Consider the following 14,312-nt stretch of genomic DNA (forward strand, 5'->3'; position numbering starts at 1 on the left):
AAATTAAAACAGTGTAGTTTTCTAAAAACAACTATCAGACTGTTCCAGCAAATTCAAACTAATCCTTTTGCTTCAAAAAACTTTCAAATGAAGAGACAAGAGAAAAATAAGCTGGTCCAAACAGACGGTTATTAAAAAAAAAAAAGAGAGAGAGAGAGAGAGAAGAAAAATTATGTAGTTACAGCGAGGATAATTTCTGAGTAAGAAGGAATAAATATGTGTATAGATAACAAAGTATACTTGCCCCCAACTTCAAGAATCCAATAACACTACTTCTTGCAAAAAGTATATTAATTTTATACCAAGATCACATAACCGGTTCTTCTTTATTCTTTTCTTTCCTAAAAAGTTCTCAACATTACTTTGTACTCCAGCCACCATTTTCTCCAAAGATTTTGCATATATAAAAATGCACCTAAAAACTGTTCATTATCAACCTCAATTCCATTCTCTTTGAAAAAAAAAAAAATGCAGGACTCTAGGCCAGAATTACCCGTGTATGGGCGTGATCGCGATCAAGATCGTCCTATAAGGCGACACCATAGTGCTAGCTACTATGCACACAGGGTTAAAGAAAGTTTAACCACAAGAGTCTCAAAGTTAATATGTTCAATATTCTTAGGCCTTCTTGCAATTGTTGGACTCATCACATTCATTTTATGGCTAAGTCTTCGCCCTCATCGTCCGCGAATCTTCCTCAATGACTTCTCTGTTCCAGCATTAGGTCAAGGAGGTGGTGGACCTGAAAATGCACAAATAAACTTCAAAGTTACGGCAAGGAATTCTAATCAAGGTATTGGAATTTACTATGATGCAAGTCAAGTGGCGGTGTATTATGGAGAAAAGAGTGTTGGAGGCTACCAAGTGTTGACACCATTCTATCAACAGCCAAAAAATAGCACCATATTTGCTAGTATACTTAGTGGTTCATCATTGACAGTAACAGGGTCGCAGTGGAAGCAAATGCTGAATGATCGATCGAGGGGTCCAGTGATGTTTCGTGTTGAATTATCATCGACTATAAGATTTAAGATTTCGTCATGGAACAGTAAACACCATAGGATGCATGCTAATTGTCCTGTTGGAGTAGGACAAGATGGTATGCTATTGCCTGTTTATAAGGATAAGAGATGTCCAGTTTATTTCAGCTGATTTAGGAAGGGCTACATTTATTTCAGATATTTTCCATTTGTTATCCTACTGTCACGACCCGACTACGGGCCATGACGGGTATCCGGGGCTAACCACCGAACACCGCTCATTCTGTTACTTATCTGCTCTCATTCATAATATATTTATACTTATAATCATAAAAGAACTATCATCATATGAACCATATTTACTTTTATGAACGCAAGCCCTTCGGCTATCAAAATAATATATACATGCATATACATGAAGACTGTGAGACCATACTACCCACACTGTGTATCTACGAGCCTCTACTAGTAGTACTAGACATATGGACGGACAGACCCCGTCGTGCCCAAAATATATATACACAAAAATATCGTCTCAAAATAGCACCTCCTAATAAAGGAGAGCTCCCGTAAATCTGCTGATAGGTACTATGGATCTGCGCCGTCTCCCTGTCTACCTGTGGGCATGAACACAGCGTCCAAGGAAAAGGACGTCAGTACGAATATTGTACTGAGTATGTAAGGCATAAACAATAATAAGACATTAAGGAAATGCATGCTGCGGCTCATGAAAGAATAATGCATGCTGGCTTACTCTCATAATCATCATCATGTCATGTATGCATAAATGTATAAGCTGCCCGACCCTATAGGTACGGTGTGATAATCAATAACATTAGCATTAGCCTGCGTCCAGGCCTCCGTCCGGGGTACCATCTCAAGCCGCCCACTAGTGGTGTCTGCCCATGCCATCTGGCCATGGTGTATAGCTGCCCGCCTTGGCGGTATTTTGCCCGGCCATATAGGCACGGTGTAATATTATCATATGCTCGTCATAATATATTTATCATACTCATCATAATGCATGCATAAAGATTCATAGACAATCACACTTTATGGAGGTGACATAAGGTCGTGAATCCCCCGATTTCATTATGGAGTACTCATAAGCATTCTGCCTCACCTTGAAGGAACAAGCATAAGGTGAGTGTATCTAATGATCAACATCAATGGATTACGGATAGCTCCATTAGCTTTATAGGGACATCATATCATAGACTATAGCATCTCTAGACTTAGGCTTGTCATTATCATTATTATACTCGTAGCATATCTCTTATCTCATAGGGCTATTCATGAACAAGGACTCATAGTTTTCTTGAAGATGGGACATTCATAAGAAAGGAGGAAATTCATGCCATAGAATTCATGCCTTAGAAAGAAAGGACTAGCCTCACATACCTTTGTCGTTTAACTATTCTATTGCTTGCTCGTTGTCCTTTAATGCACACGTTTTACCTTCAAGAGAATTCGTATCGACATTAGCTACACAATTATATGAACGGGCTTACTAAAGCTAGAGAAAATTGGGCAGCATTTCCTTTGTTTATATGACTTCCTCCATATTCCATATCAACTCCCAAACATCCGTAATATCATTCATAATATCATAAATAACAATCATCATTTATCTACATTATCCACATTTCACCATTTCACTTCAATTTCCCCATAATCATGGTCATAATTTACTATTATATTCTTCCATGTATAATGCTCATTCCATGTTCTAAATGTCATTCACAATCTACCTACAATCACAACATATCCATTTTCATGATGCATTCCAAACTACTACTCAACACTAGCACTATTCCCACATTTATGACCCATTTTCTATGTTCTAGTAAAATCCAAGTATTTCAACTTTTCAATACTTCAAATAATATGAAAAGATCATGAAACTCACCTTAGATGGTGTAGGAATAAACCTTGAGTGGTAATACTCTCCTTACACAAAAACCCTGCTCACTTTTCTTGGGATTTCTTGACTTAGATGAACTTTGATGAATTTCTTACACTTGATTCACTTGATTTCTTGGTATTGATCTTTAATTTCCTTTGATTTCTTGTGTGTGAAGAGTGGAGAATATTCTAGAGAGTTCTTGACTTTGTGTGGAATGAGAATGAAATGAAATAATTGAACGTGGGTCTCCTTTTAATGACTTAAAAATCTGATCCCATCGGGCAATTCTACGCCCATTTTGACGGGCCGTATAAATTTCTACGGACCGTCAAAATTATCCGTAGAACTCGCCTGGTCAAAAATGGGTCACTGTGACCATTTGATGCTGGGCTGGGTCCATTTGACGGACCGTAGGATTTCCTACGGGCCGTCAAAAATTCTACGGGGCGTCAAATGGTCCGTAGGATTTCTCTGCTCAGATAGTCTGTCGTAGAATGGCCATAACTTTTTACTCAGACATCACATTGACGAGCGGTTTGTTGCGTTGGAAACTAGACTCGATGAACTTCAATTTGGAAAAAAGAAACACACAAAAACTCCTCATATTCTAGGAGATATGCCCCCACCAATGTGGACCAAAATTTTGTCCGAAAATTTTGCCAAGTTTTACCAAAGTTCCCATAAACTCAATTCCTTTATTTGTTTGTTCTTAAATCCTTATGGAACCTTCTTAACACTTATTTAACACTTCATTAACAATCCAAGGGGCATTACAACTTTTCTCCAAAACTTCATTAAGTCATCATTAATTTGATACTCGTAAATCTTACCCGACACATGACATATACCTTACTTTCCTTACCAACTTTCGTCTCCTACTTCAAATGTCTTTGGAAATCTTAATTAGGGCCATTAAATACTATTTCTTACTTATCAAAACACCGTATACGTCTTACCCTTCGTCAGCCTATTCAATGTACGCTAACGGGAATTTTTCAAGGTGTAACACCTATTCTTATTGATTTTTCTACTTTAGGCTTGTATTTGACTATAAAATTGAAGTGCATTATTTATGAGCTAAAGAAACGCTCAAAATCTTCTAAGCTCGAAGAACAACACAGGAAGCCAGGGCTTAAATAGAAAGCTCAAATTGTGTTTGTGTCGATTTTCTAGTTCATTTCTTTTGATAATCTCAGCAAGGTACTAAACAATCGTTAACTGACATTGAGAATAAATCAGAAGCTCTTGACAAAATCCTAAATAGCTCAGTTAATTAAACATCGGATGTGCAGTATTAACACTAATTTAACATATGAAATTACCCGTCGATAAAGGCATAATAAACTTTTTTAAACATAGTTTTGCTTTCAAAAGAGCATGTAATGTTATAAAAGGCAAGAGGAACAACAATTTCATGTACACAGTCGTGTTTTAAGCTAAGTCCAAGACGACGTAATGCTCAGCATTAAATAGGAGCGAAAGAATACAAGTGATATGTAATCAGCAGTTCCTGAGATGGTCCCCCGGGTGTACGTCAAATTTCATGCATAGTGTTGCATAAATTGTTCAAATCCTGAGTTTCTGTATAGTGTTAGCATTCGAACAGAACTCTTACTTCAAGGTTCGACGATGTGTAGCAATTTGTCTTCGCCAGTCACGTATAGGAATCTGCAGTTAGCCATGGGAATAATCAAACAATTGTCAAAACAAGTTCAGAATTCTTTCGAAGAAATTAGATGACACTATGAACAATGATAGAATACTTACAGCAGGAAAGCCACCATAATCTCCAGGCTCACTAATATCCTTGGTGACACAGCTATTAGCTGCTAACCTGACCTGTAGCATCAAATGTCATTACTTAGTTTGATTATTAATTACATGTAAATTTATATATATGGTCAAAGATAAAATAACAGCCTGGTCAATAGAAGCATAACCACATAGAATGTGTAAGCAATGAGAAATTTAATATCCAGATTCGTAATAAGTTGAATACTTTATGGCTTATCCGCAATGTCTTAGAAAAGCTTTACAATATAATAAAGTACTAATATACTTTTGATAGAATAGAATACACCCTTTGCTACAAAGAGATTATCTTGTTTACTTTTCGATTTCTCCCAAAAATAGTATCTGCTTTCCTTTAACAGGAAATTTTCCCTTTCATATTCATTAATTTTTAATGTTATACCAGTTCAAAAGCATTATGGAGCCCATTGTTATTCCAATATTTCAAATATATTGACAAATATCCTTTGTCCCGAGTGTAGGCACATCAAACTAGGACAGGTAACAGTTAAGAGGGAGTAAGAATAATGGCATTGGAAATATGAACAAAGAGATCTATCGACCTCATGAACAGAGACCATGCTACCAGAATTCCATAATCATCATAGAATGTACAATAACATTGTGGTTTTTTTCCAAAAAGTGTAATAACTTTCTGATCTGATTTATGTTAGGAGAAAGTTAGAGGATAATAAGCAGCATTGTCAAGCAAACTAAAATAAGATGCATGCTATCATTGTCATTTCTGACTTATCAACTTTGTCCATCAAGATTAAGACCAGCCAGTGGATTACCATGACAATGACAAGCTAAAGCAGGGCCAAATAGAACTTATGATGCATATAGTGGTAACATGTGGTCTCTTCTTGCTTGGAAGTAAAGTGTTCTAGCATTTGCATTTTGGTCCGAGCAATATCATATCCAATTACTATAAAATCAACAAAACATAATGATACGTATTTTATGGAGTATTCGTTTAACATGGAATGACACCAAATGGTGCTAGTCAAGGAACAGATCACCAGTTAAATAGAAAATTATACCTTTGAGGCAATGTTTACATGATCACGGATCCCAGCTCTTCCTCCTAAAGTTACGTAGTCACCTATACTGGGAAAACAAAAGGACAAATATGTAGATTAATCCAGAAAAGGACAATATATAATCTTGAAAGCTAATTTACTGAACTAGAAAATTAAGCAAATTGGTGATCAAATCCAAAAGATGTTTTACTTCTATTCTTTACCAAAGTGGGGACAAAAAGGGTAACATACGTCACTGAACCCGCAACACCGACTTGTCCACAAATGAGACAGCTTCTCCCAATCACTACATTGTGACCTATCTGTATTGCAAATCATAAGAATAGTCTCGAAACAAAGATTTTCTCCAAATATTCAGTCATTCAGAAGTAGGAAAGTACCTGAACCAAATTATCTATCTTCGTATGTTCTCCAACTAATGTATCCCTCCAACTGCATGGCCCCAAATGATGTAGCATTTATGTTTAAGCTCATAAACATTAGGGCATGGGATTTAATCTGGAAAGACATGAGACAACCGCAATGAAGAATTCAAAAAAAAGCACGGATCTCACCTGCCCCTATCGATACATATATTTGCACCTATTTCTACATGGTTATCTATTCTCACCTTCAGGGTCTGCATATGAAGGTACAAAAAAAGAAGATTAATAGTCTTGGAAGAACATAAAAAGTTGTAGCTCATAAAACATCTAGTATATGAAGAAGAATTCAGGATAAGCTTATATAATTGATCTGCTATCAATTTCTTTTTTTTTTTTTTAATAAACAAATTATAGGTAGTTGATCTGGTATCAAACAATGAAAGACAACCCTAGGCTTAGACTAACAACTTTTAGCACAAATTCACTCAGGCCTGATTTCATCCAGAGAACAGTCAAGCTTGAGCATAGGTCAAACATTTAAGTTAGGCCCAAGTACTTGTGAGCATCAGGGCAAAAAATGAGGCATTAGCATAAATGACCATGGACCAAACTCAAGGACATTTTTCTGATTAGCGAATCAGGTCCATACAGCACTTTATTATATCTACATCAGCAATCCGTTGGGGCCAGCTTCTAATTCTGATATTTTGAAGGACCAAAAATACTGAAATGAGAAAGTGAATTTACAAGTAATATGAACATATAAATGTTGTGCAGAAGTGAAGTGATGGGCTAGCACAAATGTTGACACTTTGCTTGTCAAACAATATAAGATTAACGAATATTTAAATTGTTTTCATTCAAATTCTAATTTAAATATATATTTCGCACATTTTCACTACCCACTAGCATTACAACAGACTTAATTATAGCACTCTAACTATTACTAGAATTATTCAAATTTTAGCTCACTTCACTGAGGAGCTCATTTGGTAGTTCTGGTCGCTCTTACTTTTTCTTTGCTTATATACTCTTGCTCACTTGCAATGAAGACCCCAGATATTTAGGGGTCCTGACTCCTGAATTGGCCACAACCACAAAGAAATAAAAAACACATTCTGGTGTAAAAGAAATGATTCCAAGGATCATAAGTAACAATCTTATCTCTTGCCCCAGGGCTTGGTACAAGTGGAAAAGGTTGAAGGACTTCTCACTTAGGTCACAGGTTCGAGCCATGCGCCATGCGAACTAAGCCTGGTATTAAGTGGAGAAGGGTAGAGGACAACTGTGTTTGGTACTAGGGGTTGGCCCTAGACGGATTTCTCGATCATAAAAAACAAAAGTAACAATTTTATCTCTTAGATAAATAGTATTGACTAACTTGAGGCTTTTTCACCATATTTCCTTGCTCATCTACGAAAAATCCAAAACCTGTTACAAGAAAAGAACTGCTAATTTAAAATCTGACACTAGCAGTAATATGTAAAGTAAAAAGTATGTCAGTGACGGGTACTCCGAAACATGCACCAGAAACAAGGAATAGTCTTGGTTTTCTTTTTAAGCAACTGAAAAAGAAAATTTCACGTGAGATTCATCCTACCATCTTGACCAATGCAGACCCCGCTGTGGATAACGCAAAAGTTACCAATCATGCAATTAGCCAATGCAGCATTGTAGCTGAAGATAACTTGCAGAAAATTCATAGACCAAAAGTCATTTGTAAGAAATGGTGCAGAATATAATTCAGGCTGCAAAAACAAGTCCATCTGAGACTGCCAACAGCCGAGAAAGTACATAGGTCATCTTGCATTTCAATAGCCTTCTTATACTCCCTCCATTTCAATCTGTTTGTCTTACTTTCCTTTTTAGTCCATTTCAAAAAGAATGCCTCTCTCTAGTACATTATACATATCTTTAGCTAACACCCAAAATATTCAAAAGTTTTTTTTACTTTCTTCAACTCCGTGCCTGATCAAAATAAGACAAACAAATTGAAACGGAGGGAGTACAACTTCTATCCCCCCTCTACTGCATCCGACCCACCCTTTTCAATTCCAAACAGTTGGATTTCTTTCTTTAGGAGAATCCAGCACAAAACTCAAACATCCTAACAAATTGAGAAAAGGCTTAAGCATAGGTAATTGATAAATTTCAGATATTATCATGACAGACAGCCTGATGAGATTTTGCTAGGAAGAATGATGTTATTTTGCCAACTGAAACAAAATAACAATTGTCTTTTTATCTATACCTCTGCTCTTTTGTTAGTCCGATCAAGAGAAGACTTATTTCAACTCAATATTTAGAACAAAGTCTTGTTGGTACCTACTAGAGATATCCCATCAAAATGAAGCCAAATAACAACTGCCTTCAAGATAGACAAAATGATGTACCCTATTTTCGTCGATTGACCTATTGTGACAGTAGGTCCAATGATTGCTCCAGAGCCAATGTGACAGTCTGCACCTACTGCACATTCTGAATGTACTACAGCACCAATTTCTACAAAGGCCGAGCGATCAATGCTAGCCGACTTGTGAAAAGTCCCACCACCATTGCCCCATCTGCGATAATCTTGTTGGTCATCCACACAACCATTCTCAAGTCTTGAATCCAAAGCACATTTGAGGTGCACTGTGGTACCTGATGGAACATAGAAAATGTCATCTTGAATGCAAAATTACACTAAGTGTTAAACCGCAAAAGAGCACTCAGAACGTAATGGCTCATTTCATTCCGCAAAGGAAACAGAATACGAGGGTATCAACATTTGATTAATGTACATGGTTTTCCACAACCAACACTACTACAACAACAACTACTACACCTCAGTCTCAAACAAGTTGGGGTTGACTATATGAATCGGAAGTGGAAAGTGTTTAATCTCGGATATCACCTTTTGTTTGTTTCCATGATTGATAGGGTGTATAAGCAGGTGACATAGCGTAAGCTTAATAGATGAACCAAACAAGGACAGTGTTCTTATGATATTCCTGGGTATGAAAGGCTTTAACAATGTCCAAGTGTCCGTTCAAGCAAGTGAAATAGAGTAAGAACTTGAATATTTACAAGGAAATTGACATTTCGCCTATAAGTGACCATACTCTTTTCCCCTTCCTGTGATTTTCTCATAAAAACATTTTTGACAAAATCAACATGTCCACCACTGTAAAAGGAGGAAAACATTATTTTTTCCTTCTATATAAGCCATGGTGGATAGAGTTATGGTACCCGTGCTGGTGGGAAAGTTGGTGGGAGATAACACGTAGCACGTACAATTAGTCGAGAGGTATGTACAAGTTGTCCCAGACACCACAATTATTAGGGGGAAAAAAGGAAAGCATTTCCGCCATACCAAACATATTAGTCGTGAAAAAGAATAGACTCCACTGGAAAACAACAAGTAACACTGGGTGTGTTCGGTACAAAGGAAAATGTGTTTCTATGGAAAGTGTTTTCTAGGACAATAATTGGATTTCTTACTTATTTTCTTGTATTAGGTGCATAAGAAAAACATATTATCCTAAATGCATTTGTATTTAATCTAGACAAATACTATGAGGGCTACGAGGGTTGGGGTGAAGATGAGGTGTGTTGGTGGGTGGGAATGATACAATCAATATAGAATGTCACTTGTGGAACTTATTTTCCTTACTTCCACTACAAACACAATCAATATACAGTTGTTTTCTTTTCCGTCCCCGGGGTTTTAGTACTTCTCTTGTATTTTTGTATTCTTAGATCTCTATTACTACTACTATAGCCTGAGTTATCTTATTACCTTGCTGTTATCCATGGTTGTTAAAACAACCTCCTCTATCTTCCCTCGTTTAAACTTGTCGTCATTTGTAGAACTTGTTTTCTTTACTTCCACTACAAACACAATCAATATACAGTTGTTTTCTTTTCCATCCCCCGGTATTGGTACATCTCTTGTCTTTTCGTATTCTTAAATCATTATTACTACTTTAGCCTCAGTTATCTTATTACCATTAGTCATGCTTGCTGCTACTAACTCCTTTTCATCTTTCTTTAGCCTCGATTATTTTATTATCTTGTTGTTATTTATGCTAGTTGCTATTTCCTCCTTTTTCATCTTTTTTTGAGCCGTAGTTGCTAATTCCTTTCTTTTCATCTTTTTTTGAGCTAAGTATATCGAAGCGGCCGAGATGTGCGGGACACACTATCCTCATCGCCGCTCTTGTTATTATTTTCGTAAAAAAAATATTTTCCAAAAGTTTGACCGAACACATGAAAAAATTGGAAATCATTTTCCTCCGTACCAAACACACCCAAAGTCTAAGCGGCATTTTCACAAACACAGGAGTTGCTTAAATATTTACTCAAGTATAACGACACGCGGCAAACTTACCTGGCTCAGTAGAGCTATATTTTGAAGCTCTTTGTCCTGTAGAAAAACAATTGGAAGAAGCATTTGCTGACACGTGTCTTGGGGCTAACAAATTTTCAACTTTACTTGTGTAAATTTTGCTACAGATCAGTCCAGATATAGAGGAAAATGTACGAATAGAAGCTAATTTTTTTAGGCCAGACATAACTGTGACTATAATCTGCCACCAAACAAGTAGAGACCCTCAAGTATTGAACAAAGAAAAGGACTTTTTGAGTCTTCGGTAATTAAATGGTTTGGGATTTTGGATTATAATTACCAAAAATTTACACAAGATTTTAAAATTTCTAAAACTATAAAAGATCCACTATTACTTTTAAATTTGGGAAAAGGTTCAAATTGGCCCCCCGAACTTCGTGAAATGATATAAATTCGCCCTCCATGATGCAGAATGGAATTTGAGAAGAAAACTAGCTAAAAACTAAGCTCAACTAAAGCTATTCTAGATAGAGCTAAGTTGATTTTTATTGATAAACTCTAAAATGATTACATCAATAGAATATATACTAAAGAACTCTAGCTAGCTAATGGGTCTAAAAGAAACTACTGCTATAAGAACTTGGGTCAAATGCATTATTAAAGAACCAAACTTAAGGGTTCTGAATGTAATTAACTTAAGGGTTCTGAATGTAATTAACGAAACTTATGTCCTCCTTCCGAAGATCAACTCTCCAACAGCTTGTACTGCACCAGGTACAACCACTCCAAGCATTAACTCAGCTCCCATAATATAGCTCCAAATTCAAATTGCATCACTCCTTAATAGTTGAATTTTTTTAAATTTTTTTAATTTTTTTGATTACATAGGAGGTAGGGAAATAAAATTACAATGTGGGGATTCGAACCCTCACCAACGAGATGAAAGTTCAGTTAGCCAACTAATTGAGCTACTAAGATCCCTACACAGTTGAAGTCAAACATACCTCTGTGTTTATAAAATTGGTCCAAGTATGATCTATTCACTATTCACTAATGACAAAAACTTTCAACACATAGGCTTCTTTTACAAAGAAAAATCGTCGAATTTACCTTTGAACTATAAGAATGGTCCAAATTTGCTACTGAACTTTTGAGGAATGAGGTTATTGATCCGGTGGACCAACATCATATTCTTCAACACTCAAAACCTCCAACAGTAAAGTCTTATCCCCAAGCTCAAATTAGCCACGCTCAAGCCTAAAATCATCCAAGTGAAACTCAAACAATGATAGATTGTACAACCTAGTTAAATTTTCACTCCAGCGACACAACTCTACATCCCTTCTCATATCATTAATGGCGATGTTAGAGATCCACATCAACCTCTCAATGCTAAACAAACCTAAGCACACAATATTTAGCTTCTAAATCATTTACAACAATATTGTGACGGTCAGGTGCGCTTATAATGGTTGAGGATCGGTGGTCTTAAAATAAATAAAGTTAGAATGGTGACATGAAAAAATAATGGTGTATAATAATAATAATTAAAGAAATAGATATGTGAAATAATGTGAAAGTTTAATTCATGTTACCCCTTTCGAACCCGTGGACTATGTTCTAGAGTTTCAACTTCTACAAGTTAAATATCCATGATTTTGTCTTGGAATTCAAACAGCCCTTGCCATAAATTAGTTCAAACTCCAGGAACAAGCCTTGCTATAAATTAGTTCAAACTCCATAACAGTTGATTCTCGCAACTCTAAAAACACCAGTTGAAGACCATCGTTACTCCTAATACCATTTCACCTTGACGATACTCATAGAAAGAACATACAAAAATTTCGCACCCAAATCACCTCATTTAAACGATCTCTCTCATATTATTATTATTTCACTCATGATACCTATTTCAAACTTCATGTGGAGTTTGATCCTTTAAAAGTTCAAACTCCATGAATCGTTTCTAGATGTTGAACTAATCAAAATTTGAACTCCATGAATTATAACATGCCGAACTCCACTACATTCTGCTGGAATTCCACTTGTTAAAATTTTGAATTGCAACAGTACTGTATGTTGGAGTAATTCAGTGTTTTAGCTTTTAGCTAAGTGTACTTGTGTCCAAATTTTATTTTTTGATGAAAAACACTACTTTTTAATCACATTTAAACGGTAGCTAAACTTTAATTGGCGGCTTAAAAACTATCCATCCCGGCTAATTTTTGCCGAGTTATTGTGGCTAAAAATGATAATGAGAGTTGAAGACCTTGAATGGAAACAAAGTCTACATTTCATAAGTTAGAACAGAAAGCAAGCTAATATTTTTATCAAAGAGGAAATACGCGTTGTACCTTTCTTGTTTGATTAGACGTAAATCAATAAATTTGATATCCTTTACTTGGCAATTTAGTGGGACTACTTTGATTGCTGACTTGGAATTTGGAAATAATTCAGACGTATGGTTAACGTTTTAACATTTTCAACATAGCTACAAGACCACGTATTAGATGGTTTAGAAAAACCATTTAAGTTATGTATAATGATGATATTAAAAAAATAGTTACTAGTGTAGCTTCAACTTTTTACAGTAGGTCACTTGCCATTTATTTTAGGTCTAAAATTAGCGTTTATTAAATAAAATTACCTATAATTCTTTAAAACCTACTCTATAGTCTATACCGTCAGTGCATTGAAATATAGCTTTACAGGTCTAATGAAATCACTAATATTGCATTAGATCATCAAGGTATGTGAGCGATGCATTAGAGTCCTCTACTTAATTTACGTCAGTATTATAAGCAATTAACAATAAAAAGACCATCAATGCATGACGGGATGCATGAGATTCTTCTATTCTTAAGTAGACGTTTGGGACTCAAACCGTTATGAATGAAAAAAGGAGCACCTTCTTGTCTAATGAACCCTAATACATCATGGAACTAAAAAAGGTAATTTTTATTTTCTTTCATTCCTTTTTTTCTATAGGGTAAAAGTCAGCAAGGTGTGAATATTAAAAAGGTGGGCCATTGCCTAGGAAAATTTTAATGCAGAAAATTGACTAGATGAAGAAAAGTACAAAGACAAGTTCCAAATTATCGTCACCATCTCACTCGTCATAGTCAATGAATTCAAAGTACGCATGGACGTAACCTTTAAGATATGAATTCAATAGAATTAAGTAATTTTTGTTTAAAACTTATATAAGCATTTAAAAGATCAACTATATATATATATATATATATATATATATATATATATATGAAAATTAAATTTAATAAATTCAATCACTAGCACTTGAGGTAATACAATGAGAACCCATAAAAGTTCAAATTTATGTGACAATTCCAACTTGCTTGGCCAAGTTTTTGGGAAGCTAAAAATGCTTATTTCAGAGAGACGAGATGTTTGACCAAACTTTTAGGAAAAAGTAAGTGTGTTTGAGTAACAACAAAAGTTTTTTTTAAGAAGCTGGAAAAATAGATTTTCCACATAAGCACTTTCTTTTCAAAAAAAAAAAAAAAAAAAAAAAAAGGGGAGGAGATTACAGGGTGTAGAATCAAAAGCTCACCAATAAGGTGAAAATTCAGGTAGGAGATTTCCTCACAAAAGCACTTTTGGAACCTTCCTGTCACAAATTATTGCTCCAATATTGTAAAAGTGCTTATCAAATTCATTAGGCAAATACAAACTACTACTCTTCCAAAAGCAGTTTTTATTTTTGACATAAAACACTTTTTCAAAATAAGCAAATTTTGAAAGTGTTTGAGTCAAAATTCGTACTTTGCCCAATTAGTTAAATTTATGTAAAGAAAGTAAAGGGGTTAACCACAGTAGGTAGTAATTCGATTTAAACTAAGTACTTTGATCAAACTAATAAGATGAACAGTTAAAGAA

The 14,312-nt window shown here is 35.4% G+C and overlaps 2 protein-coding genes across 7 annotated transcripts; one reads left to right on the plus strand and one right to left on the minus strand.

The window, feature by feature from the left end:
• Nucleotides 1–459: 459 nt before the first annotated feature.
• On the minus strand, nucleotides 460–10,919 carry LOC132037348 (probable UDP-3-O-acylglucosamine N-acyltransferase 2, mitochondrial). Of its 6 annotated transcripts, none has more exons than XM_059427848.1 (11): nucleotides 10,458–10,898; nucleotides 8,479–8,728; nucleotides 7,686–7,762; nucleotides 7,467–7,516; nucleotides 6,275–6,339; nucleotides 6,101–6,152; nucleotides 5,952–6,022; nucleotides 5,721–5,787; nucleotides 4,654–4,725; nucleotides 4,502–4,554; nucleotides 460–742 (listed from the first exon to the last, which is right to left on the minus strand). In XM_059427848.1, exons 1-11 carry the CDS (start codon nucleotides 10,639–10,641, stop codon nucleotides 721–723), a joined length of 963 nt encoding a protein of 320 aa, XP_059283831.1. In that variant the 5' UTR covers nucleotides 10,642–10,898; the 3' UTR covers nucleotides 460–720. The 6 variants fall into 6 exon arrangements, 2 of the variants coding, with proteins under 2 accessions (XP_059283831.1, XP_059283829.1); XR_009409850.1 differs by lacking the exon at nucleotides 460–742 and adding an exon at nucleotides 5,472–5,605 and having other exon boundaries at nucleotides 4,499–4,554; nucleotides 7,686–7,772; nucleotides 8,411–8,728; nucleotides 10,458–10,913; XR_009409853.1 differs by lacking the exon at nucleotides 5,721–5,787 and having other exon boundaries at nucleotides 721–742; nucleotides 7,686–7,772; nucleotides 8,411–8,728; nucleotides 10,458–10,917.
• Nucleotides 469–1,194, plus strand: LOC132037349 (NDR1/HIN1-like protein 26). The gene has a single exon (XM_059427849.1). It carries the CDS (start codon nucleotides 469–471, stop codon nucleotides 1,150–1,152), a length of 684 nt encoding a protein of 227 aa, XP_059283832.1. The 3' UTR covers nucleotides 1,153–1,194.
• Nucleotides 10,920–14,312: the final 3,393 nt, after the last annotated feature.

Source organism: Lycium ferocissimum, chromosome 11 (genome assembly GCF_029784015.1).
Source record: "Lycium ferocissimum isolate CSIRO_LF1 chromosome 11, AGI_CSIRO_Lferr_CH_V1, whole genome shotgun sequence".
Lineage (NCBI taxonomy): Eukaryota > Viridiplantae > Streptophyta > Magnoliopsida > Solanales > Solanaceae > Lycium > Lycium ferocissimum.